At 37.4% G+C, this 27,829-nt stretch overlaps 1 protein-coding gene and 1 long non-coding RNA gene across 2 annotated transcripts; one reads left to right on the forward strand and one right to left on the reverse strand.

Annotated features, from left to right (window-relative positions):
* Window positions 1-319: 319 nt before the first annotated feature.
* On the reverse strand, window positions 320-1,952 carry LOC147026052 (uncharacterized). The gene is made up of 3 exons (XR_015058093.1): window positions 1,754-1,952; window positions 852-1,076; window positions 320-502 (listed from the first exon to the last, which is right to left on the reverse strand). It is a non-coding gene; the product is annotated as an uncharacterized LOC147026052 (long non-coding RNA).
* Window positions 1,248-27,829, forward strand: LOC147026053 (uncharacterized). The gene is made up of 6 exons (XM_085881053.1): window positions 1,248-1,383; window positions 5,076-5,176; window positions 6,281-6,474; window positions 6,571-6,783; window positions 6,880-7,072; window positions 26,560-27,829. Exons 3-6 carry the CDS (start codon window positions 6,361-6,363, stop codon window positions 26,943-26,945), a joined length of 906 nt encoding a protein of 301 aa, XP_085737179.1. The 5' UTR covers window positions 1,248-1,383; window positions 5,076-5,176; window positions 6,281-6,360; the 3' UTR covers window positions 26,946-27,829.

Raw genomic sequence — 27,829 nt, forward strand, 5'->3', positions numbered from 1 at the left:
CTGGTATTAATTCAACGGATGAGCAGGATTTGAACTCGGGACCCGAGGATTCCAAGGCCACCACCAAAACCATTAAAGCCAACAGAAGGCATGAAATGATTCGATCCGAATAAAGATCCAAATGATAGAACCAAACGGGGATACGCCGTCAATCAAACAACACCCTAATAACATGGGGAAAGGACGTTAAACAAATATAATGATAATTATTATTATTATTATTATTATTATTTAACTGAATAAATGCAAATGTTTGTGACGGTGACATTGTGTGTTCCTGAAGCACAACGAGACGGAAAGAATGACGAGCAAGAAGATGGCAGAAAAATGTGAACTTTATTCATTCAATGTGTTTGATGAATACCGATTCAAAGCAACACAAGATGGATGGTCTCACCGTCTCGTTCATCCTCAGCCTGGAGACCACGATGTTTGTGTCCACCAAGTAAAGGTTTGGGTCTTCAATTCCGCCGAATGATTGTTCCGATTTCAAGTGAACGACCTGTTAAATTGCTCACACTTAATATAACACTCATAGTCTTCTTGAAATCAAACCTTACATCGGTGTTCTTGGTTTAAAACTGTTCACGAAAACAAATTTATTCAACAGATTAGACAAAATTTCTTCATTGGAGACTAGAGGAAAAAAAAATTCCCTCGTTTTATTCCATTATGACGTCAGACACAAACACCATCCATTCGTTTTTGTTCTAAGTCATCACGAAAGGCCGAAAGTGTGTAATTATTAATATATATATATATATATATATTCCCATTGATTTCCCGAAATTCCTTCATCTGGAAACCTTGAAGAATTCCTACACTCTGGATACATAACGTGCTGTACTCACCATGTGAAACGTTTCCATCGTCGCGGCTGCAGACACAGGTAGAACGCGCCGACCCGCGTCGTCAGGACGACGCGATCACGTGACGCTGGATTCGTGACGCGTCTTGACCCGGAAGAAGTCGCGTCTTGTTGACCCGGAAGTCGCGTCTTGTTGACCCGGAAGTCGCGTCTTGTTGACCCGGAAGTCGCGTCTTGTTGACCCGGAAGTCGCGTGTTGCGTTCGACGCTGAAAGCGGAAGATTTTAATTTTTTTTTTTAATCCGAAATCTCGTCTCGCCGTTCTCATCACACCCAAAGCTCCGTTGTTCTGACGGCTCTGATCAAATCCATGACACGCTTGCACGTATGGGACGAGTCCCTTTCGTCCCGCATGGCCGTTTGTGCCGAGCAAGCGGCGCCCTGGGGAGCGGCTCGACCGATCCTCAAGGCTCTGGAGCTGAGCGGACACGGAATTCCGTGGATTTTGGCGGCAATTATCGGAATACTGCAGGGAGACGCGGAGTCCCGGATCGTTTGGGTGAACGTGTTGCTTGGTGAGTCGACAAACAGCGCCCATTGACTTATACACCGCTCATTTGTAATTTGGTCCCGTGTACCAGCTATCTTTGTGAACACGAACCCACGCTTCGCCCTACCACGCGTACTTGATCGGTACAAACGTCACAACGAAAGTAGTTTAATGTCTCACTCCATACAGACCCTCGACCCCAGACAAAGCCAATAGCGACACCTAGCGTGTCGATACGTGACACGTAACTCATTCATCCCACTTATTAAACTAGCCTTTACCAGTTTACCTCCTCACCCCTCCCCCCCCCCCCGATCCAACCGCCTCTCCACGCCATTTCAAACACCTGCGTACATAATAAATAAATACCACTCCCACCCAAACTTTTACTCCACCTGTATGCTTCTTCTTCTTGCTGCAGTGTCGCCTCATTGACTGAGTGTGGCTGTGCCGCTGATGCAGTGTCCCCCTGTAGGGTTAAAACAGGAATTTGTAATTTGCTTTTATTATTATTTCCTGCGTTATTGAAACTACTTGTTCATTGAATAATTTGTGGGGGATATTTTTCTCTTCCTGCCATTAGGCTTGTGGCACAACAAAAACCTTTGTAAAAAAAAAAATAAAAAAACGTGCGGTTTAATTTCCGAAACGTGTTTGAAATTCGACCAATCAGCGTCCGGCTATCCTGAGACCACGCCCCCCATGTACGCGCTGAGTGGTCAAAACGTTTGCACATCCCATGCACGCGCAATCGCTCTCCTTGGAACTACGGTCGTGAATAAAGGGGTTTGTGTTTTTCATGTCAAAATGAAAATGTCTTCCGATATATTTATTCCCTTCAGAGGATAATTGAACAAATATCAAGCTTTCCTTTTCTCTGTGTCATATTTACATAACGAGAAGCACCCGCTCCCTACAGGAGCCGTCAAGGGGGTCATGTTGTTATATTTATGCCTATTTTACTCCAATGGGTCCCAGGATTACACACCCAAACTAGAACGGCCACCCATAGAGCGCATACCTTCGCCGCCACTACGTTTTTTGTTCTTGGTATGAGTGTGGGGAACTGGTTTCTTATGAATGGTCTTATGACACAAACCACATATCTATAATGTCATGACCCCCCCCGACTTTCGGGGGCTACGGACTAAACAACAATCAACTCGCGTCGTTTTGGCGAGTCTTCACTCGCAAGCTCGGTGAATACAACGTTTCAACAAGAGAAGGTAATCTCGTTTGATGCTGGTTTCATGCAAATCGAATAAGAATTGACTGAGTTATGCCGAAAACTGCATATTTTTCAAGGGCGTGACCCCCCCCCCCGACATTTTACCCCAACCGGTGACATGTGTTATGACGTCATTGTGTCACAAGATTGGGCATTAAATTCTGAACATTTTGGTGCTTGGTTCATGTAAAGCGGACAAGAATTCACCGCGTTATGACAAAAACCACATATTTTTCAAGGTCGTGACCCCCCCCTGACCTTTGACCCCTAACCGGTAACAAGAGTATGGGCGTCATTGTGTCATATTGCATATCACAAGATGAGGCATTGAATTCTGAACATTTTTGCGTTAGTTGCATGCAAATTGAATAAAAATTGACCGTGTTATCGTAAAAAGACGATTTTGACCTTTTCATGACCTTGACCTTGACCTTTGACCCGAATGATCCCAAAATCTAATCGAATGCTTCCTGGCTAATAACCAATCATCCCACCAAATTTCATGCAATTCGGTTTAATACTTTTTGGGTTATACGAATCACAAGATTACAAATAAATAAATAAATACACGCCGACCAAAACATAACCTTTCACAGAATGCGAAGGTAACTAGAGGGGCAGCACTCGGTAGAGTGCAAAACCTCCGCCGCCAATACTGCTGGGTCACTCAAGTGAACCTGATATCTTATTCATTCAATTTGACGTCAACAGTGCTCACAGAATTATAGTTTGCAACTTTCCCTTTTACTTTTAACTTTTACATACTCAATGCATTCGTCATAACTAGATTCCTTGAGACAGAAATTGATTTTACGTGGATATATCCACCTGAAGTTCCAAAATCAGCCGCAATTATAATTTTAGCATGTTTTTAGTTGGAAATCACTTACAACATGTAGAAATACCAAAAAAAATAATCGAAATCTTGTTGAAAAAAAAGTTGCAAATTTTTTTTTCTCTAACATTTTTTTTTTGGGGGGGGGGGGGGTTGGAAATCACTTATAACATGTAGAAATGCAAAAACATGAATTCAAATATTTTTTCAAAATGGCCACCATCGCAGCCATATTGGACTTTGGACCAAGTCCAAAATCTAATGGCATGGTCCTTGGACCATACCTAATCCCCCCACCAAGTTTCGTCGAAATCCGTCGAGGAGTTTTTTCCGTAATACTGTTCACAAACAAACATACAAACAAACAAACAGACAGGGGTGAATACAGTAACCTCCGTCCATCTTCGATGGCGGAGGTTAAAATGGTTGCGATCGGTTCAGCCGTTTTTGCGGTACCTGGGAACAGACAGACGGTGAATTGTAGTAAGATGTCGAGCAGTGGAAATGGTGTGAGCTCTATCTATAATAATACGTATTGTTACATGTCGACCTCAAGGCACTGCAGCGAGTACACCGTAAACTCGGAGGATGTCACGGCAAAATAAATAAATAATGACACCGATTTGCCCTGAAACGCGTGATGGAAGGGTAACTTCATCAGGACCATTTATTAATCCCTATAATGCCCTCCTTAAGCACAATGTTCTTAATTAAACGTTACAATTAATGACCTCACAAAGAACGGCCAAATTAAACAAGTATGAACATTACAATTCAGCTAGACGATTAACTCGGAACTCTCAATGTGGTAACTCGGTTCAATGGAGCGGTTCGCACGTTGAACCCCATAAACTGATGAAACGTCGGCGGTGAGCCCCATTTTGAAGGATCAAAGTTCGCAAGGTGCGCTCAGATGTTGAAGCCAACACAAACAATCGGTCCGTCATGTTCAAGCAGTCCTCAGAAGGTGAATCACTGAAGCATGGAGAAGAACCCGAGTCAGCCATACAGCTGCTCCGTAGCTAGGGAAGAAGGGGAACTCCGAACTGAAAGGATGAGGTGGTTGAAGTACAGGAGAGGCTGGAGAGACAAATCAGCTCCAAGGATATGCACAAGTCAACATGCCGAGTGCCTTCTCAAAATGTCATGAAAATCACCCACAATGGCGCCAACGAGGGAATATAAGGAGCAGCGTTGGAATCGTCGCCAATACAAGAGGAGTGCAATATCGGACAGGGAGGTTCCACGAATAGTTGAGGGAATTCAGCTGAAACGAATACCACCACGGGTATGTGTAATGAGACCCCGATTCCTCCTTCACTGGGTATGTCGGTATTAAAACGATCGGCACCCTTCTCCAAACAGACCGTGGCAGCTCCAGAGAAGTCTCCACACCTCCCTCTATATGTGGTCCTTATCTCCTTCCATTTTAAAACTGTCATATTTTACACATTTTCTCCCCATGTTGTTGTTGTTTCTGTGACTTAACAGGAAATTTAACAGCAAAGGTAACCTTACCCAAGCACGATTAAATGAATATACTGGTTTTATGTCAGGTCAGGTTCGATCTGTGACCTGCTACAGGTACCATGCAAACCTGTACTAACCTGGTCCATGGTCGGGTTGTCGGCGACTAAACCGTCTCCCCCGCCAGGTTTTCTGGTGAGGAGGGTGTTTGGATATGAACACCCAGCAGGATTAAAAACAAAACCTGTCAAAGGGCGGAGGAGTTCCTTGTGAGCCAACGGCAGTAGGGTAAGAATACTGATTCTGGCTCACTTTTCCCCATGTAAATGAATGGGGGATTTTCAGCGATTCCCTTTTTTTTTCCCTAAAAATAAACCCCCTTTTTATCCCAAGGTATATTTATTTGTCTCCCCTTTTAACTTGGAGGTTGAACCTCATTGAATTGAACACCTGGGGGTTGAACAGCTCACTCATTGAACCTATAAAGATTTGTTCATTCTCAAATTCCTTCAATAGTTTAATTTTCTTTGCACAATAATCCCCATCTAAAATATTAACAAACAAAACATTTGAATCTTTATATTTTTGAAGATACCCCTTTTGTGCCATTACGAAATGATAAACTTCTCTTAATGCTCGTTTGACCACCTCCTGAGCCACAGGTTATTTTTTTGTTAAGCCCCGCCCACTTTTGCTAAGCTCCACCCACTTTTCGTGAGGTATTTTTTCTAAGCCACGCCCACTTTTCCTAAGCCCCGCCCACTTTTGCTAAGCTCCACCCACTTTTCGTGAGGTATTTTTTCTAAGCCACGCCCACTTTTCCTAAGCCCCGCCCACTTTTGCTAAGCTCCACCCACTTTTCGTGAGCTATTTTTTCTAAGCCACGCCCACTTTTTCTAAGCCCCGCCCACTTTGCTAAGCTCCACCCACTTTTCATAAGGTATTTTTTCTAAGCCACGCCCACTTTTCCTAAGCCCCGCCTACTTTTGCTAAGCCCCGCCCACTCTTGCATCATTTCCAGTTCATCTCTGACTCACAAAGAAATCACTAGAAAATTACAGGATGTTATGGTTTTGAAAAATTTCTCAATGAAGGCTTGCCTAGGCTTGCCCAGGGAATTTCCAAAGGAAACCACACCCACCAGTCTTTCTCTATAAAAGCTTCAAACCCAGGCTCCATTTTAAACATTTGTTTTTGCTGGCAATGGTGTGCTGTGTGCTTGCCTGGAACTCTCTGTCTTGTATGGAACTAAACCTTCAAGTTGATGAACTGGATTCAAACCTCTTATCTGTTGAGGTAAGATTTTTATTTTCCTATTTTCAAACTTTGATTGAAGCATACTCATTTAATAATTAAATAACTTAATTAATACATTATTATTTTCTCTCACAGGAAATTGTATCTGAAATACAAAATGAAAATACTGCTTTTGCTACAACTTGGGGGAAATTGTTGGCTTGGTTGAAGACCTTATGAGCGACCAAGACCTTGAGTGGGATGACTTTGGGGTTCCTTGGAACTCTCTGACTTGTATGGAACTAAACCTTCAAGTTGATGAACTGGATTCAAACCTCTTATCCATTGAGGTAAGATTTTTATTTTCCTATTTTCAAACTTTGATTGAAGCATACTCATTTAATAATTAAATAACTTAATTAATACATTATTATGTTCTCTCACAGGAAATTGTATCTGAAATACAAAATGAAAATACTGCTTTTGCTACAACTTGGAGCGAAATTGTTGACTTGGTTGAAGACCTTGTGAGCGACCAAGACCTACAGAACGAGCAAGACCTTGAGTGGGATGACTTTGGGGTTCCTTGGAACTCTCTGTCTTGTATGGAACTAAACCTTCAAGTTGATGAACTGGATTCAAACCTCTTATCCATTGAGGTAAGATTTTTATTTTCCTATTTTCAAACTTTGATTGAAGCATACTCATTTAATAATTAAATAACTTAATTAATACATTATTATTTTCTCTCACAGGAAATTGTGTCTGAAATACGAAATGAAAATACTGCTTTTGCTACAACTTGGGGCGAAATTGTTGGCTTGGTTGAAGACCTTATGAGCGACCAAGACCCACAGAACGAGTTCGTCCTTGATGACCCAACCAAAGAGTTATACCTTGGAGACCAGCAAAATCCTGAAAAAGAGTTTTACAGCAATAGTACTCATTGTGAGTTATCAAGAGAATACCCACTGAACAAGTTATACGTTGATGAGCCAGAATACAAGTTTTACCTTGGAGACTCACAAATTTTGAAAAAATCAGTAAATAAGTTCTGCCTTGATGGTTTAAATAACTACCTTGGAGACTCAGGAAAAGGGTTCTGCCAAGATGGTTCTAAATATGGGAACTACCTTGGAGACTCACAAATTTTGAAAAAAATCAGTAAATGACTTCTGCCTTGATGGTTTAAATAACTACCTTGGAGACTTGGAAAGTTGGGTTTATTTTGAAGACTTGAAATGCTACCACTCTTTGGAATTTAAACCTATCAAGAAAGTTCTTACTCCCTCTTTCTATGTTATCAAACCTGAAAGCCTTAAAAGACAGAATTGGAAGAAGAGAAAAAAAAAAAACGTAAAATATATATATAAATATATATATATATATATATATATATATATATATATATATATATATATATATATATATATATATATATATATATATATATATATATATATATATATATATATATATATATATATATATATATATATATATATATATATATATATATATATAGGTGGAAATCTCATGTTGAAAAAGACTGTGTTGGGTGAGGATTGAGTTGGGGTTGAGATTTTGAATGTGAGGGTTGGGACACACACACACATACACATCAACAAACAAAAGTTAAGCCTTGACTATTCAGTTGAGGATTCTGTGTTTGGGGTTCACAGATGTAAGAATGTCCACCCCTTGACACACATTATATACTGTTATACACCTCGGACTTGGCCCTCGAGTGTCCACAACGGTGTATAGTAGGAGGGAGTGAAGCGCCAACCTATTGCTCCCATTGCACACACACACACACACACACACAAACAAAAGTTAAGCCTTGACTATTCAGTTGAGGATTCTGTGTTTGGGGTTCACAGATGTAAGAACGTCCACCCCTTGACACACATTATATACTGTTATACACCTCGGACTTGGCCCTCGAGTGTCCACAAAGGTGTATTATCTGCTTAGTTTTGTCTTTTGTAATTCCTGTGAATAAAATGAACCTAAAATCTCTTCCCCTTCCAAATCATATATTTTATAAGTCCAAGGAACTGTATCTATTACATCAACAATTTTAAAAAGTTCTTTCATCCATCGTTCAGTAAAACCCTTTTCAAAATGAGATTTCCACCTATATATTCTTACGATATCACCAACTTTGAACTTAGGTTTTCTGACATTAATCTCTTTTTCATATTTTAATTTTGTAAATGTTTCTGATGGTTTCATATTTGTTGACGTGTGAATCGTGTCATTATACTTATCCACAATATCCTGAATAAAAGATGACCATTGTTGTGAACCGAGTTGTGTGAATTTTTTATATAGTCTCTCTTTTAAGGTACGATTAAAACGTTCAACAACAACTGCCTTCCCTTCATTAAAGGTACTGTAAATGTAATACTGTTATTTTTTAGAAAATTCATAAATGTCTTGTTATAAAACTCTCTACCCTCATCAGTCCACAATTTTTTTAGGTTTTCTCTTACTTTTATTAAATATCTGTTGAAAAGCTAACATAAGAGTATTACCTGTTTTGTTTTTAAAGGGACAACCCACGCATATCTACTCCTCAAATCAATAACGGTTAAAGCATACTTGTACCCCTTATCATTATTGAGTTCAATCAAATCAGCAGACCAGATATAATCAACTTCCTTGGAATAAACTTTCCTTCTCTGAAACTTTGTGAATATTGGTTTATGTAATTCATCAGCTAATTGCTCTTCAGTCTTAATGGCATCATTAGAGCCTATAAGTTTTTTGAATTTCCAAGTCCAAGTTTCAATTTAGCACTAATCATCTTCTTCACGATGAACCTATCAACTTTTTCTCTCAAGGTTGGATTTTGTATCAGAGACAAATTATATAACATTTCTCTATCGGCTTCATGCTTTTCTTCCAACGTTGTGGTATTCCCATAATCAATATCGTGTCTCATGCACACTTCATCAACTCTATTGATTGGTTTACTCCAGGATTTAGGATTGTCTGCCTCATCTAATCTTTTATCCAAGTTTGTGCCTGGACCACAGAAAGAATACCCTGGAAGATGTAATTCCCCTGGTATTCCAGTAGTTGTAAATTTACTTCCTGATAAAAACTTTTGTATATCTCCTCCGAGTTTGTGTTTGGAGATAAATTGATTTTTTTGAACCACACACCGAACATATACCTTTTTGTATAACCCTGTTATTTTTACTTTTAATATATGAAATATTTTTAGTATTAGTTTTCTTTTTACATTTGAGACAATAACTCATTTATTTATGAGAAAAATTCCTGCAGAGTGCAAAAACCTTTTTAGTTTCCAACATGCACATTTGAATCTTAATTTTTAAAACATAAAGAATCCTTAGAAATGCCTTCACTCTCTCCTCCATTTATTTAAGAAAAAACTTGAATTAAAATGAATAGCTTGACGATGTCAATAGTCTTGAAGAAAATATTGCAAATAGACTTGTCAATTCTTTGTTTTCCTCCTCGGTGGGTTGAGTTATTTTCTGTAATACCACCAATCTTTTTTGAATCTCACTGGTTTCCATATTTTGATATTTATTCATTCTCTCTCTTTCCTCCCTCTCTCTCTTCTCCTTTTCCTCCTTCTCGCTCTTCTCCTTTTCCTCCTTCTCTTTCTTCTCCCTCTCTCTCTTCTCTCTTTCCTCCCTCTCTCTATTCTCTCTTTCCTCCTTCTCTTTCTTCTCCCTCTCTCTCTTCTCTCTTTCCTCCCTCTCTCTATTCTCTCTTTCCTCCTTCTCTCTCTTCTCCTTTTCCTCCTTCTCTTTCTTCTCCCTCTCCTCCTTCTCCTTTTCCTCCTCTTCCCTCTCTTCTTCAACTCCTTCCTCATCCCTTACTATCCTTGAATCGTTTACACCCCATAGAATATTATACATATATTCATCAGGATTTCTTGTTATTCCTGTATCCAAAATAATTTTTTTACAACAGGAAACCAATAAAATTTCTTTTGAATTTCTAAAAGAGCCTTACCTTTTCTTAACCTTATAATTTTTTCATTATTTAACATTCTAATTAAATCTAAAGTTGTCGGTTTATCAACATCAGCATAATGCCAATCTTTTATTGAAAATACCTCATTCTTATGTTGTAGAACATATTTATTAAAATAACGAATACCCTTTTCTTGAAGGTATGCTTGGACACAGAAATGATAATTTTCTTGAAGCCTTCTTGCTGTCATTTATGTATTAGAAATATATGTTAGAATAATATTATGGCACGAAACACCTCCCCATCTTCCCATAGTTAAATCATTTTGTATTTCCTTACTTATTATATATAATCCTGTTTTTTCTGTTTTCATGAGATAAACAAGGGCAAAACCATTATTATATTTACCCTTATTAAATTCTTTTATTTGTTGTTTACTAATCGTGGCTCCACAAAACTCATTCTCGATACCAAGTGCATAATATTCTTCCTTACGAGACTGATTTAATTGCTCCAGGTCTTCGAGGTTAATTTTAAATGACCAATTATACCCTAAATCATTCATATCATACCCCCATTGTTCTATTCTCATACAAACGATACGCCCTTCTTTATAAAAATTTATTTTAATTCGAACTGTGAATTCTGTATGACCTGGAGATAATATCAACACTTCTGTATCTTTGGAATACACAGCCGTTTTATTTAAGTATATATATTGTGATAAATCGCTTAATCTCACCAAGTCATTCGTGTCAGTCGGGCTTGGATAATTTTTTAATTTATAAGCATTTTTCATGTTAATATTTTTGTTTATATTATATTTATGTCGTTCAGCCTGTGCCTTTGTATAATAATTTGATAAATCAATATCCAGTTCTTGAGATACACCAAAGATAGAACCATCTTTACCAACATGTCATTTATATTAGATTAAAAATAATATCATAAAATTTTTTATTTTTGTTGAGTTGAAATAACACATATAGACATAATTGACCACAACACTTGGAATGTTTGATAAACACCATTCTGTAAGAATTTTATGACTTCAACAGGTGGTGGAAGACCAAAACTATCAAAATAATATTTGTCTTGACTATTAAAAATACAAACCCAATGAGAACCGTTCCCATCATTATCTTCTAAGTTCATAATAATATTCTTTGTATGTTTCGGCACATTTGTTAATTCATCTCTCATACAAATAACCACATTATGAATTTTTAATTTCTTACAATATTTGGCAAGTTGTAAATTTGATGTTGTATTCTTTCCAAATTCTTTCAACCACTCATCAATGCTCATTTATTTATTAGAAAGATATAATCCATTACCTCTTTTTGTTAATTTTACACCTGCTTGTGCTATAGAAGAAAGCATATCTCCAACTAACAATCTCGCTTTATCAGGCAGACCTTCAAGTTTTTCAGCAAAATCTACAATTACACCACTTCCACTAATTTGTTTCACCAACTCTTTGTTATGTCTTTCCAATTCTTTTTGAGCCTGGAGTTGAGCCTTCCTTTCGTTGGCAGTTTTCACCGCTGTTGAAATACCACCCGTCAATGCTCCAACCGCACTTAAACCAGCAAATAAAGGAATTAGAAATGGGAGAAATCCTCCACTCGTCTCTCTTATTAAATATTTTTTCAACATTGGTTTTGTCATTTTAATTTTAAGTGAGCCAGTGTCATTCAAGATTTTAACCTGTTCTCTTGTGAGCAAAACATCAATTCTTACTGCTCCTTTTCTCTGAATCGTATTAACGTTAATCGTACAAGGCTTTTGATTTTGAACACAAGATGATAGTTTATGAAGATTGATTTGATTAACATATACCCCAGTTGGTACTTTGCCACTCATTTATTTAACAAAAAATTATGTGAGACTAATCATCACACCATTATCTGTATTAATCTGCAATTCTGTTTCTTCCAAAAGCAAACAATATGTATCAACTTCTTCACTCTCTCCTCTTTCAATGTATAGGGAAGTATCCACTCGATTAGACTTTATAGTTTCCTTTTGAGTGCTCAGGTCAAACGCATAGATTGTATACAAACTTTTAAATGCTGTCATATCCAAAATAGGTTCTTTATTTCCATTACTTTCACACACCTTTTGGTAAGACTTGTATGCTTCAGCAAAATCATTTTTTCCCAATTAATTTCCAATCTATCTCGTGGATAAAATGTTCCATCTAGAGAAACGCGAAGTTGTTTCACCTTAGCATTATCACTCAATGCATTATTCTTATCAGTCGCAGTATCACCATCTGGCTTTTTAAAAATCATCCACAGATATCGTGGCTTTCCTTCCAGAACACCCAAATTCCACGTGTAAGTAGTTTGGTTGAGTTTAACGTGTTGACATCTTCTTTTGAGGTATGATACACTGAGTGGTTTCTTTGAGTTAAGTCTTCGATTCAACATCTCTTCTGTTTTAAGATTAGGAGTATATTCACTGATATACCAACTCATCTCCTCAATTACAAATTTATTCTGTTCACCAAAAGCACTACCAACACCAAAAAGCAATCTATTTTCATTATCATTCCTTTGTAGTTGAAATCTAATTTTAAGACCATACAGAACTTTATCATAATCACAAAATCCAAATATACCTTTAAGAGGAACTGCCACAGTAAAACTATTTTCTGCTTTTGTATCATCATTATACATTCCTTTCCTTTGAATATATCCAGGGTCTGTGTTTGTTCCCGTTGACATATCAGGAATAAAACCTTCGACAGACCCCTTTCCCATTCTATCACTGAATGTATAGAGTGTAAATTTCATCATTTCAGATACAGCAGAGACATAATCAACCGCTTCAACTTCTTGTGTTCCAATATACAATCGCACACTATCAAACATTTTCCAGAAGAAATCATTTACAAGTGTAGCGTTTGTGTTATTCCCAGCCTTAGTGAATTTAAATTTACACAACAAGAAACTTTCGGAGAGATTCAAATAGGTTTGTTGATTATTTATTTCAAAACTTTTTGTACCATTTGTATTCCAGTCTGTTCCAGTTATTGCATTTACCTTGAAGTAATCTTCTTTTTTAGTGGAGTTTGAGATAATAATAGTATCATCCAAATCATAGATACTATCAATTGCTTCCATACTTGTATTTATTTAGGAAAAAAGATGTTAAAACTTTTGAAACCCTGATCCAAGTATTTGAATTATTTTCTGTCGTTCTTGGGGGGACAACTGAGTTTTACCTTTCTTAATTTCTTTTATTGCTTGTAATTTATGAGATTCCTTCTGAGCATCTTTTATACTCTTTACAGCACCTGCTACATTTCCCACAGCAGAAGCAGTTGAACCAATTAGGTCTTTATGTTTAAGAATAGTTGAACCAATACCCATGAGAGTATCAATTATCCCATCTCCTCTAAATTGATGTCCGACACCCCTTTGTCTCTTAGGTTTATAGTATCCTCTACCAAGATACATACCTTCACCCTTGTAGTACGGGGAAAGGAACATCCCATCCCCTGTAATTATTTTATATTTTCCCAACTCGTGTTTCCTCACAATAACCATCGTATTTATTTATTGAAAAACTTCACGTAGGTGAATTCTGATGGATATAACTTCTCCATTAAAAGAAATCACACGATTATCTTGGTCGGTTATCCTAAAATTTACTCTGTGTATGGTTTTTCCTGACACAGGTAGATAAACCAAATTTTTAGGTTCCATATTGAATTTATAACCAATTGGGGTTGAGTATGCGCTGAATGAAAATATTGTATTTGTTTTTAATCCATCATTATAAGCACCATCAATCAAATCACAGTGAATTAACACCGAATTTATTCCTGAGGATATTTGAATGACATTATCACTGTAAAACGTCCCATTAGTTTCAATCTTTTTGAGGAGAAACCTAATAACTCTCTAAATGAATTATCAATTGTGAAATCAACCTTGTAGTTATTTTTAACTTTAATCGTTGATTTTGAAGTATGTTTTTGAATGTTTATAACAATATTTTTTGGTTCATCACCCTGTTCTTTCATAAGACGAGCAATTTCGGAAGATATTTGAGAAATCTCGTATGCTCCGGGTGAGACTGTTATCGTTTTGTATCCACTTCCCGGATTATAACTAAACTTGTCATTTTTCTCGGTTATATTAAATAAGGTATTATAAGTTTCCATGGACAATAAAGATGCCTCATATTCTTTTGTTGTGTCAAGTTGTAGTGGGTATGGGAATGAAGATGTGTGGTCGCTTGTTGTGAAATTAAAACTCAGGATTGTGCTTCTCATCTTATTTAATATGAGATAAAATGTCTTTATATTGAGATTTATTAATTATTTTCATGTTCATCAACTGGTCTAAAATGGCTGATGCTTCATTAAAACAATTGTTATTTCCAGCCTTCTTACTGCCCAACAACAATAACAGTCTATTAACTAATTGCGATGGGTCATTTGGAAGAAAACTAATACCTGAACCAAGGATACTTAAAGCCTGAATAATGTGTTTCTCCTTCTCATTCTTCCTACTTTTACCAGAAAGAATAACCTTATAATTTAGAGTGTTCAGCAAATCAATATATACTCTATCATCATTATTTTCCATATCCAATGGTTTATCAATATACTTTGATTCATCCCTCACAGTTGAACCTTGTCTTCCATCTTTTGTGAGAAGAAACATTAATCTCGGAGTTAGTTTAACAGGGGGTGAGCAGAACTTAAGAACCTTAATTCATCATTAAATATCAATACCTTTTCTTGAACAAGATGAAATATTGCTGGTTGTTCTGTTGGAATGAGTCCTGCTTTGGTTTTTGAATCCGCTGAATATTCATTGTTTTGAATAGCATTCACAATATAATCAGGGGGTTGATTAATCTCTTCCAGTTGTTGAAATAAACCTTCATCATCATATTCTAATTCTCCTAAATGCTCTAATTCTTCCTCCGTCATTTGACTGAAATCTTTTAACATTTGAAGCTTTCTAGGAGTATATTCTACTGTGGGAACTGTGGAAACATCTTTCATTTTTTCTTGGGAAGTTTTTAAAAGTGGTTTAAAAAATTTCTCTTGTTTTCTTTCAAATGCTTCTTCGCCCGTTAGTTTCTGTCTGCTTTTCTTCTTTATGTCTTCCTGTTGTTTTACAACTTTTGAAACCAACTCTTGATGTTCCTTAAATCTTCTTGCTCTTTCTTTTGTATCCATTTATTTATTGTAAAATATCATTTAATGAATTGTAAAGATTAACAGGGAAATTTTCCTATTCTTCATCATTCAAGTAGATGTGTTCAAATAAATCCTTTTCTTTAAATATTTCATCAAATTCTTTATTAACATTAATGCGAGTTGTAATTTCTTCTTCACTAATACTTGCATCTCTGCTTTTCATACGTTTGCGTTGAGTTTCTTCATCAACATCAAAACCGAATGATAAAATCTTCACCCCGCTCAGATATTTAATAATTTGTCTCGTTCCTTCTGGATTAGTTTCTAATATCCCAACACCACCAGATTTTAGTTTCCTTAACTCACTCTTACAATGTGAATATTTTGTTGTACCAAGAGAAACCTCCTCAAATATTTGTCCTTCATTCCTCAATCGCATATGTTCCTCCACTGAAATATAATGATAATCTTCACCTTTTATTTCTCCAGGTCTTATTGCTCTAGTTGTTGTTGATACAATGCGTATCACGGGGTGTTTTTAAAGTAAATTTACAATATTCTCATTTGTACTACACAAGAACCTTGATTTATGAAAGTTTTTTCCAGAAGCAGATTTACCCACAATATTTATAATAATAGTTGTCATTTATATATGTAATTGTTTATAAAACAAAAAATATATCCCTTAATATCTCATCTTGTTTCACAACAATATATTTATATTTTTCAGTCGTGTGCTTCATGTAATCCTCAAATTTCTTTTTACTACATAATGTAGAACAATTATCTCTCCAAAAATTATTGATATCTATTGAATTTAACTTGAATAAAATAAAAGTATTAGCATTGTTTCTGATGGAACGACGAGGAAGTTGAAAGTACGATTGACTAAGATAAATACAATTACAAGAAGAATGTCTCCCTCTTGTGTAGTAGCTGTCCATTACCGTTTGGTTTCTCTCATTAACACAATCATCAAAGATAACGAGGTTCTTTTTGATTTATCCAAATCTTGGGGAGACGGTATATCATCCGTATTATCACTAAGAATACAAGTTATAGGATTTGATTTCTTTTTACATCTCTGTGTATCACAAAATAGTTGAATTATATCTTCAATGTTATAATCATTTCGGTTTTTTGACGTTTAAATAAACCGATTATATCTTCTTTTTGAAGACCAGCATTAAAACCTTGTGAGAGTAGTTGATACTCTGGTTGAAAACTCGACTTTGTGAAAATTATTAAATTATCATAATCTAAAAAGTTGGGAGTGAGGAGCATTTTTAAAAGTAAGCAGGTTTTTCCACATCCACTTGAACCAACTATGAGACATCTTAATGAATTTGGGAGATTTTTATGGTTGTTAAATTTTATCTTATTTTCCCAAATAGGTAAAAAATCATTCATTTATATATTTGAAAAACAGGTTATTTAATTTATTATTGGCTTTTTTAGAAACTCTATATTTTATCCTAAGTTCAGGTTTAATTTCAAGATAATCCATTATTTTATTTATACAATATCTTGTGTTGATATGTCCCTGAAAATTACATCCATGAATAATATACAACAACAATCCTTTGAACATTTCTCTTATACGTTCAGTTTCTTCCCTTGTAAGGAAAGGTGTGTTATCACCCTCATACTTTACATTCATTTCTCTAATCAATCTTGTAAAGTAATTCATTTTTGGTGTAAATCTAAAAGAATTATTTTCCTTTTTATATTTTTTATTATCATTAATTAGAAGATAATCACAGAATATACATTGTTTATAGGCTTTTGACTCTGTGTTTAATCCCCGTCTTTCACACGCAGGACAATTCTCAAATTTGTCATATGGAGAATCAGGAAAGTCTAGCATATTTATAAAGTAAAACTTTACTTAAACTGAAATTCATCTATACTTTCAGTTGTATATTACCATCGATATCGATATACTTTTTTTCATTATCAGATTCAACGACAACATTTTTTATATTAAAGGTAATTTTAAAATTATCGTTAACTACTATTGAACGAAATGTCATTTCACCTGATATATTAACATCCTTTATTTCATCAGGATTTACATCTTTAGGGTTGTTGAAAAAAATACAAATTTCTCCTTGCATATTACAGATGGTCTTATCTTTTCTTTCTGAAGCTTCATTCATAAGGTTTTTGTTCTTTGATACTTTTTCTTGTTTCATTGCTTTTTCTAGTTTTGAATATATTACTAGAAGGAGAGGAGAAACTTTTGTTAGAGATACTTTAATTGATGTTCTTCCAGGTATACTGAAAGCCCTTCCACTGAAGGAAATTGAAGAACTCATATTATTTACCATAATAGTTTTTATCCAATAGTTGTTATATTTATCTTTGTTCAATTTTACATCCTTGACATATTTCTCAGTATCTTTAACAGATGAAGAGATTGATTGAAACTTGTCTTTTGTGTCTTGAAACATTGTATTTATTAAGTGAAAAAGTTGGAGGATAAAATGTTTTTAAGCACAGATTCACCTATAAATTAAACGAAATTTTCATCAAGAAAATTTTAGTTTAAGCAAAGTTTTATTCTATAAATATGGTGAATACAACGTACTGCGATGTTTGTAATCACGAATATAAACATTATAGAAAACACCTCCGAACCAACAAACACACATTTAATCTATTTCATAAAATATCTCCTCTTGAGTTGGAAAGAAAACATTGTGATATCTGTTCAAAGGATGTTTTGAAGAGTAGTTATAATAAACATCTTCAATCACAAAAACACAAGAAAAATGAGTTTAAAGTAAAGGGAGACTATTATATTAAAAACACTGATGGGGCATTTAAAGGGCATATAAAAATAAGGATTTTTCAATTTGGAGAACCCGGTCCATCATCAATAGCTGAATCAATTGAAATAGTGAAACCCGATGTTGAAAAATTTATTAAAAAGACATTAAAAGAAATGAAAACTTTAAAGTTTTATATGGGAGTGAAAATGAATATGAAAAGACAAGATGAAGAACATACTCCTTATATGAGAACAGGTCTTCATTTTATAACATCATTTCAAGATTTTTTGAATAGTGGGGTTTATGAAGAACTATCAAGACAAGAGGAGGATGTTGATAATACAGTGGTAGGAAGTGGATTCAATATTAAAAAAATCATCTTTTTAGATATACACATTCTAAAATCAAACCCTCTTAAAGCTTCTTCTTATATTGAATTACCAAAAGAAATAAAACGAAAGAAGGCAGTTGTTAATATTAAGAACAATGATAATAAATGTTTTCTCTGGTCTGTTCTTGCTCACTTTCATCCACCAAAATGTAATTCAGAAAGAGTAAAACAATATATGAAATATGAGAATACCTTGGACATTAAAGATTTTAAATTCCCAATGCCACTAACAGATATTCCTAAATTTGAGAAAAAGAATAATCTTTCTATTAATGTATATGGATTAACAGATACAAACAAAGTTCAAATATTAAAAATTTCAAACAACTATAAAAATGAAGAAACACACATTGACCTTTTATATTTTAGTGTTGGAAAGAATTCACATTACACATACATCAATAACTTATCAAGATTAATCTCTTCTCAGGTATTCAGAACAGCAAACAAAATATATCCTTGTAAGCGATGTCTTAATTCATTTCATACAAAAGAACGATTAGAACAACATTCAAAATATTGTAGTAATCATAAATCAGCTGTAATTACAATGCCTAAACCTGGTGAAAAGATTTATTTTGAAGATTATAATAAATCTATCATGCACCCATTTGTGATATACGCTGATTTTGAATGTATCCTTACAAAGATAAATACTGCTTCTCCTAATCCAAAAGAACCATATACAAATAAATATCAAAAACATATTCCTTGTGGTTTCTGTTATTATATCAAATCATCTGTTGGAGAAAAGTATAACAAACTTGAACATTATCGTGGAAAAAATGCTTCACAAGAGTTTGTAAAACGATTAGAAAAGGATTGTATAAGACTCACTAAATTAATGAAAGAAACAAATGAACCGATGAAATTAACCAAAGAAGAAAAATTAGAATTTAGAATGAACAATATCTGTCATATTTGTGAGGGGGAAATTAAGGAGTCTAAAGTTAGAGACCATTGTCATCTTACTGGTAAATATAGAGGTCCCGCTCATTCCTGTTGTAATCTTAATTATAAATTACCTTCTTTTATTCCAGTCTTTCTTCACAACAGCGCCAACTATGATACACATCTATTTATAAATGAACTTTCAAAAACACCAGGGAATATTTCTGCCATAACAAACACAAGTCAAAAGTATATTTCATTTTCAAAAATGATATTCACAAAACCTTTAACTCGTATTAGGTTTCTAGATTCTTACAAGTTTATGGGAACACCACTAGCCTACCTCGCATCAAATCTAAGCTCCACGGACTCTTTTCCAAATCTTAATTCATTCTTTCCAAAAGAAGAAATTCTCACTAAAGAGGAAATTCAGATTAAAGAGAGAATTCAAAGTAAAGAGGAAACTCTAATTAATGAAGAAATTCTAACTGAAGATGAAATTCTAATTATAAAGAAAATTCGAACTAAAGAGGAAATTCAGATTAAAGATGAAATTCTGATTAAAGAAGGAATTCTTACGAGAGAGGAAATTCAAACAAGGAATGAAATTCAAAGTAAAGAGAAAATTCTTACAAGTAAGGGAATTTATCCTTATGATTATATGGATTCATTTATGAGATTTAAAGAAACACAACTTCCTTCAAAAGAAAGTTTCTATAATAACCTTTATGAAGAAGAGATAAGTGATAAGGAATATAAACACGCACAAGAAATATGGAAAATATTTAAGATAAAGAACCTTGGAGAATATCATGATTTATATCTAAAAACAGATGTTTTATTGTTAGCTGATGTGTTTGAGGCTTTTAGAACACTCTGTCATAATAAAAATTGTTATGGATTAGACCCTGCCCACTATTTCACAGCTCCTGGTTTAGCTTGGAGTGCAATGTTGAAAATGACAAAACAAGATATAGATTTAATCAGTGATGTTGATATGCTTTTGATGATTGAGAAGTCCAAGAGAGGTGGAATATCACAAGTATGTTCAAAAAGATATGCGAAAGCAAATAATAAATATCTCCCAAATTATGATAGTGAAAAAGATAGTAATTATTTGATGTATTTTGATGCTAATAATTTGTATGGATGGGCAATGTCTCAATCTCTACCTTATGGTAAATTAGAGTGGGTGGAAGAAAAGGATTATGAAAAGGCTTTGATGAATATTGTTATTTCTTCTCAAGAGGAATTGAATGACGAAGAAGAAGGTTATTATTTTGAAGTTGATTTGAGGTACCCGAGTGTTCTTCATAATAAGCATAAAGACCTTCCTTTTGCATGTGAGAAAGAAACCCCAAAGAAAGAATGGTTCAGTGATTATCATAAAAGTTTTAATATTAAAGGCAAATCAACAGAAAAGTTATTAACAACATTCTATGATAAAGAGGGATATGTTTTACATCAGAGAAGCTTAAAACAGTTTTTGAGAGAAGGATTGAGAGTAGCTAAAATTCATAGAGTTTTAAAATTTAAACAAAGTCCTTGGGTGAAAAAGTATATTCAATTCAATACAGATATGAGAGCAAATACAAAAGTAAAATTTGAAGGGGACTTTTATAAATTAATGAATAATGCTGTATTTGGAAAGACTATGGAAAATGTTAGAAACAGGCAAAACATTAGATTCGCAACATCTTGGAAAGAAGCTTCGAGATTGATAAATAAACCAAGTTTTGAGAGAGAAGAGGTTTTTTCAGAGAACTTTTCTGCAATTCATATGAAAAAGGAAAGTATTGTAATGGATAAACCAATTTATATTGGAACAGCAGTTCTTGATTTATCAAAGATATTGATGTATGATTATTTGTATAATGACTTAAAGAAAGAGTATGGTGAAAATGTTTCATTGTTGTATATGGATACTGATAGTTTTATCCTAGATATAAAAACTGATGATGTTTATGAAGATATGAAGAAAAATATTGGAGTATATGATACAAGTAATTTCAGCAAGAAGAGTGAGTTATTTTCCAAAAAGAATGAAAAGGTTATTGGTAAGTTTAAGGATGAGTTGGGTGGAAAAGTAATGAGTGAGTTTATTGGATTGAGAGCAAAGGCATATGCTTATAAGTATGGTGAACAGATTGATAAGAGGTTAAAGGGAATAAAGAAATATGTAATAAAGAAATCAATAACTTTTAGAAATTATTATAATTGTTTGATGAATAAGAAAGAAGAATATAGGAAAATGAATACAATAAGAAGTTATAAACATAACATATATAGTGAAGAAGTAAATAAAAAGGCATTAGGAGCCTTTGATGATAAGAGATTTATTTTAGATAATGGAATAGATTGTGTTCCATATGGATATTGTATGATAGAGTGTATAAAATAGATTATGTTTTAACGATGGGAAGATGGGTTAGGGTTTTTAAGGGCTACCGCCGCGTTTTTTCACAATATATAAATGGTTAAACCAAGTATTAATCAAACTAAAGAGTGGAGAAAATCTCAGTCTTGGTATATAAATGGAAAACATAATGAATGTGAAAAATATCAAATAAGTCTTATTGAAAAAATAACTAAAACTCCTCTTCTTCTTCTTCTTTCGGCTGCTCCCGTTAGGGGTCGCCACAGCGGATCATCCGTATGATCCGCATAGTGATTTGGCACATGTTTTATGCCGGATGCCCTTCCTGACGCAACCCTGGTCGCCTCTTACGACACAGGGATATGGTACACCTATTTTAACCGGGGTATACACCGGCCCAGTATACTGGTACTCACTTCGACGACCTCGGAAGGATGACAGGCTGAGTCAACCCCCTGGTGTATTAATTCAGTGGCCCAACGGGGCTTGAACTCAGGACCTTTTGGATCCCAAGCCGCTGCCCTAACCACTGCGCCAACACCAGGCTTAATAAATAAGCATTATAAATGAAAAAATAACTAAAACAAAGGTAAATAAAACAAATAAGCGAATTAATTTAAAAACTAGTAAGTTAGAGGATGTAAAGAAAAAAATGAATATCCTTGAATGGACTGAAAACTTTGATGGTTATCAATTGAACAATGAAAAAACAATTTACTATAATCTCAAAATGATATGTGGCTCAGGAGGTGGCCAGATGAGAGCATTAAGAGAAGTTCATCATTTCGTAATGGCACAAAAGGGGTATCTTCAAAAATATAAAGATTCAAATGTTTTGTTTGTCAATATTTTAGATGGGGATTATTGTGCAAAGAAAATTAAACTATTGAAGGAATTTGAGAATGAACAAATCTTTATAGGTTCAATGAGTGAGCTGTTCAACCCTCAGGTGTTCAATTCAATGAGGTTCAACCTCCAAGTTAAAAGGGGAGACAAATAAATATACCTTGGGATAAAAAGGGGGTTTATTTTTAAGGAAAAAAAAAGGGAATCGCTGAAAATCCCCCATTCATTTGCATGGGGAAAAGTGAGCCAGAATCAGTATTCTTACCCTACTAACGGCCATCCATATCTAGAGCCCAACTGTGTCTACGGACGTCCTCCTGCAGTTGGGTTACTTCTTATTCAGAGGTTGGTGGCAGGATTTGCACTCCGGCCACCGTAAAACCCTTCATTCCGCAAAACGCAAAAAAATCTGAAAACCCACTCCGTGGGAGTACCTCCTGTGCAGCTTCCCTTCACAGGGCAGCTCACCGGATGACGGGATTGGGGCAAAGCCTTCGGGACCCCCAATCTTTGATGATAGGAGGGAAACCACGGGGTAACATCCCTGGGTCAGATTGCGGGAGAGTGTGTCGGAGTGGTGCTGAGGTGTCGTCCACCAGACGGCGGTCTCCTTGGGTTAACCTGAGGCGGTCCCTTCGGGTGGGTGCCTGGAATGTCCTATCCCTAAGAGAGGATGATCACCTGTCTCTGTTATCATATGAGCTCAAGCGTTTGGACATCGGGATTGCAGCTCTCTCTGAGGTTCGGAGACCGGATTGCGGCGAGATAATGGTGGGTGGTTACACCTACTATTGGTCTGGTCGCTCTGATGGTTACCATACCCAAGGAGTTGCTGTAGCTGTGTCCAATAAGCTGATCCTAATGATAATAGAGGTAACACCGGTCAACGAGCGTATTAAGAGATTAAGGATTCGTCACTCCTTTGGTGTCATTTCCCTGGTCTCTGTTTATGCTCCGACTGAGGTGAGTGATCTCACAGTGAAGGATGCATTCTACGCCACGTTCGAGTCTGTGGTTGATCAGTGCCCCAGACGAGATACACTTCTAGTCTTGGGGATTTCAATGCATCGACTGGAACTGATAGGGATGGTTATGAGGTGTGTGTTGGTCCCCATGGGTCAGGAACTATGAACCAGAATAGCACTAAGTTCCTTGACTTTGCAAGAAGTCATGGACTTAGGGTGGCTGGTTCATGGTTTCAGTGCCCACAAGCTCATCGCTGGACTTGGTATTCCAACGCTGGCGGTGTGGCAAAGGAGATTGACCATGTCCTCAATGACGGTCGTTGGAGGATGATCCAGAATTGCAGGGTCTACCGGAGTGCTCAGTTCCTCAATACTGACCACAGGCTTGTTGTAGCAACTCTAAAGCTGCACCTTAAATCCTGGAAATGGTACCATCCCAGCCTAGGCTGGATGTTGGCAAGCTCAGGGATGAGAGAGTAGCTGAGGAGTTTGTGAACAGGCTGAGTGGACACTTGGGGGGTCTTGGTGCTTTGGGGGGTCCTGAAGAGTTGTGGAGTGCCTTCAAAACCACCGTCCTTGATGTTGCCGGTGGATGTCTTGGAGCTCACCGCAGGGCAAAGAAGAATTTTGTCTCTCAAGGGACACTGGATACCATTGACCAGAGTCGCAGGGCCAGGCTGAATGGCAGAGCTGAGCTGTTCAGGGAGCTGAGGCGTAAAACTGTACGTGCACTGAGGGTGGACAAGGAGGCCTATGTGCGAGGAATCTGTGAGGGAGTAGAGCATCACCTGTGGACAGGTGATTCTCGTCCCGCTTACAGGGGAATTCGCGCATTGCGTTCATCCAAGCCCATCCCTCGGAGCACTGCAGTTCGAGCAGAGAGTGGTAGGCTCTTGACAGAGGAGTCTGAAGTGAAGGCCCGCTGGGCCGGTTACTTTGAGCAGTTGTACCAGGCTGATCCCCCAGTTGTCGAGTTGGACGTCAAGGCTGTTACAATCCCTGTTGCTGACCCTCAAATCAACTGTGGTCCACCTTCGCTTGTGGAAACACGGGCTGTGGTGAACCAGTCGAAACGGGGCAAAGCTCCAGGGATCTGTGGCATCCATGCTGAACTTCTCAAGGCTGGTGGAAGTGCTGCACTCGTGTCGTTGCATGCAGTTTTGTGCTCTGCCTGGAACACAGGCATCATCTCAACTGACTGGAAGAGGGGCCTTGTTGTCCCTCTCTGGAAAGGGAAGGGTGATCGCCAAGACTGCAACAACTACCGAGGGGTGACGCTGCTCTCAGTGCCGGGCAAGGTCTTTGCTCGGATAATTCTTGATAGGGTTCACCACCATCTGCTTGAGCACCAGCATCCAGAGCAGTCAGGCTTTACACCAAAGAGGTCAACGATTGACCGTATCCTTGCCCTTCGTGTCCTCACCGAACGCAGACGAGAGTTTCGGCAGGGGCTGCTTGCAGCCTATGTTGATCTCTGTAAAGCGTTCGATTCAGTGAATCGGGATGTCCTCTGGAGGATTCTTGGTCTTCGTGGGGTGCCACTAAAACTGATCGATCTGATGTCTGAACTCTACTCTGGTACTGAGAGTGCTGTGAAGTGTGGTGGTACCATCTCTGACTTATTTCCAGTTGTTACTGGAGTTCGTCAGGGGTGTGTACTGGCCCCCACACTTTTCAGCATTTGTATGGACTGGATTTTAGGGAGGATGTCGGAGAGATCAAGCTGCGGTGCATCGTTTGGGAATGTCAAGATCTCGGACCTTGATTTTGCAGATGATGCAGTCATCTTTGCGGAGACTTTAGACATCCTTTTGGGGGCCCTCAAGGTGCTGAATGACGAGTCGGAGCCGCTGGGATTACGGGTTTCTTGGGTCAAAACTAAGATCCAGGCTTTCAGTGACATCTTGGATGCTGCTGTCCTGTCTGTGTCTGTTTGTGGTGAGGATGTTGAGGTCGTGGAGAGATTCACTTACCTTGGCAGTGATATTCATGTCTCTGCTGGCTGCGAGTCAGAGGTCAATAGACGTCTGGGACGGGCCTGGGGAGTCATGGATTCACTGGATCATGGGGTGTGGCGCTGCCGGTACCTGTGCGGGAGGACGAAAGTCCGAGTCTTCCGGTCCTTGGTACTTCCAGTCTTGCTCTATGGATGCGAGACTTGGACTCTGACCAAGGATCTGAGACGGAGACTTAATTCATTTGGTATCAGGTCTCTTCGGAGAATCCTTGGCTATCGCTGGTCGGGTTTTGTGTCCAACGAGTGGTTGCTGAGAGAGACTCGGATGGGATTTGTTACCTGCATTGTCCGTGAGTGTCAGTTACAGCTGTATGGACATGTGGCTCGTTTTCCTGACGCTGATCCTGCTCACCAGATTCTCTCAGCGAGGGAGTCTCATGAGTGGAGGAGGCCAGTGGGCCGACCACGTGTCTCGTGGTTGCAGCAGGTTGACCATCATCTCAAGGAGATGGGGATGGGCCTGGCATCTGCCTGGGGGATGGCCAGACGGAGGCCCCTGGAGTACCGGTGGAAAGTGGATGCAGTGACGCGCTGTTCTGGCACATGCTCCCATACCTGACCTGACCTGACCTGACTGGTTTGTAACGGTATGCATAGGGATTAAAACATTCTGCCTTGTATTTGTGTACAGAATGAAGATAACATCCCCCATCCCATGGCTTTCCAAATAGAAACCTCGATCACAAATATTATATTGACTATCATGGGAGGAAGAAAGGTTAAATAAATCAATAAAAATTAAAGAAAGTCAAAGGGAGGGGGGAAATAATTGGAAGAACAGAGTGGGGAGGTGAGGGCAGTGGAATGATAGAGTTTGGGGGTTATGGCAGGTCTCCATGGGAGAGGATGGTACAGATCAACATTACATCATTTTTGCCTGTACGGAATATGGAGATGTCGCTTTTACCATATAACGATGTAACAAACGATGAGGGGGAGTTTTGCTGCTCTGACCACTGAACAAAATCCTCAACTGCTGTACAAATTTAACAAAATGATGAATTTCCTTTCTTGTTGCCCGTACCACCTACCTGCCTCCCTTAATAGCTCTTCTCCTGGACCTAATAATTGTCGGGACCATGAAGGCGCTTGTACGTCGGCCACGACCTTCCATAAACCGCCCCGACATGTTTGCCACCATCTCTGTCGACTGCTACTCCTTCCCTTCAGGTCATTCGACACGTGTCGCCATGTTGGCGACCATCTTGTTTTTGCTCCCCGATACCATTACAGAAGTTTTTTTTCTGTACTTCTCCAGTGCGACTGTCTTGGTCTGGGTTTTTTCTGTGGCCATTTCTCGAGTGTTACTGGGCAGGCACCATGTGAGCGACGTTCTCTGTGGCTTAGCCATTGGTTACGGACAAGCTTATGTCATGACAATATTGTGGCTTCAGCCAGAAGTGTTGAAGAGATGGCCTTTTGTGCTATTTTAGTCTTACACTGACGAATAATTGTTTTGTGGTAACTGGTTACCCACATTTACTTGTGAATTTACTGTGATTGTCCTTGGGAGTCATATGTTTATTACATATGCAAATATGGTTGAATTTTAACCATCTCTCCTTTCCGTCCTCCCCCTTTTTGCCAAAAAAGCACTTTCCTTCCCTTTCCTTTTCCCTTTCTTTTCCTTGCCTTTCCTTTCTCTTCCAACTCCTACCCCTTCCCACCCATCTTGCCTTTCGACAACCACTCCTTCAACACTTCCCTCCAAATCTTTCCTAATTCCAAATCGGATAATATCTGGCTTGTTGGTCTGTGTTGAATAATTGGATGATTCATGTGTCTGAAAGCATGGTATAGAGGTAATGCACTTGTCTTTGTCTGGGTTTGATTGTGACCCAACTATAAACTGTCACAATGGTGCTTCACGTGCATGGTGGTGCATCACAAAGTGTGCGACGGCATTCAGTTGGGTGTCTCATCCACGAGCATTAGTTAGTCGATATTAAAGACTCCACGGTCTCTTTTGCAAAGAGAGGGAAAATTACAAATTCCTGCCAAAATAACCTTCAGTTGCATGTCAGGTCATGGCAGCCGGTTCGTGGAACACTTTGGCCAAATTTTTGTTGCGGACACACACACACACACACACACACACACACACACACACACACACACACACACACACACACACACACACACACACACACACACACACACACACACACACACACACACACTGGAAAATAAAGTTGCTATATTGGACTATTTCTGGCTTCAATAAGTTTTTGAAATGCCCCTTGTAATTTCACAAATGCAAAGGACAAAATCTTTCCTTCTAAATGATTCTTGGAATAAAATCACAACGTATTGTTTC

Source organism: Eptatretus burgeri, chromosome 5 (assembly GCF_056783735.1).
Source record: "Eptatretus burgeri isolate ZD-2024b chromosome 5, Ebu_testis_v1, whole genome shotgun sequence".
Taxonomy (NCBI): Eukaryota; Metazoa; Chordata; class Myxini; order Myxiniformes; family Myxinidae; genus Eptatretus; species Eptatretus burgeri.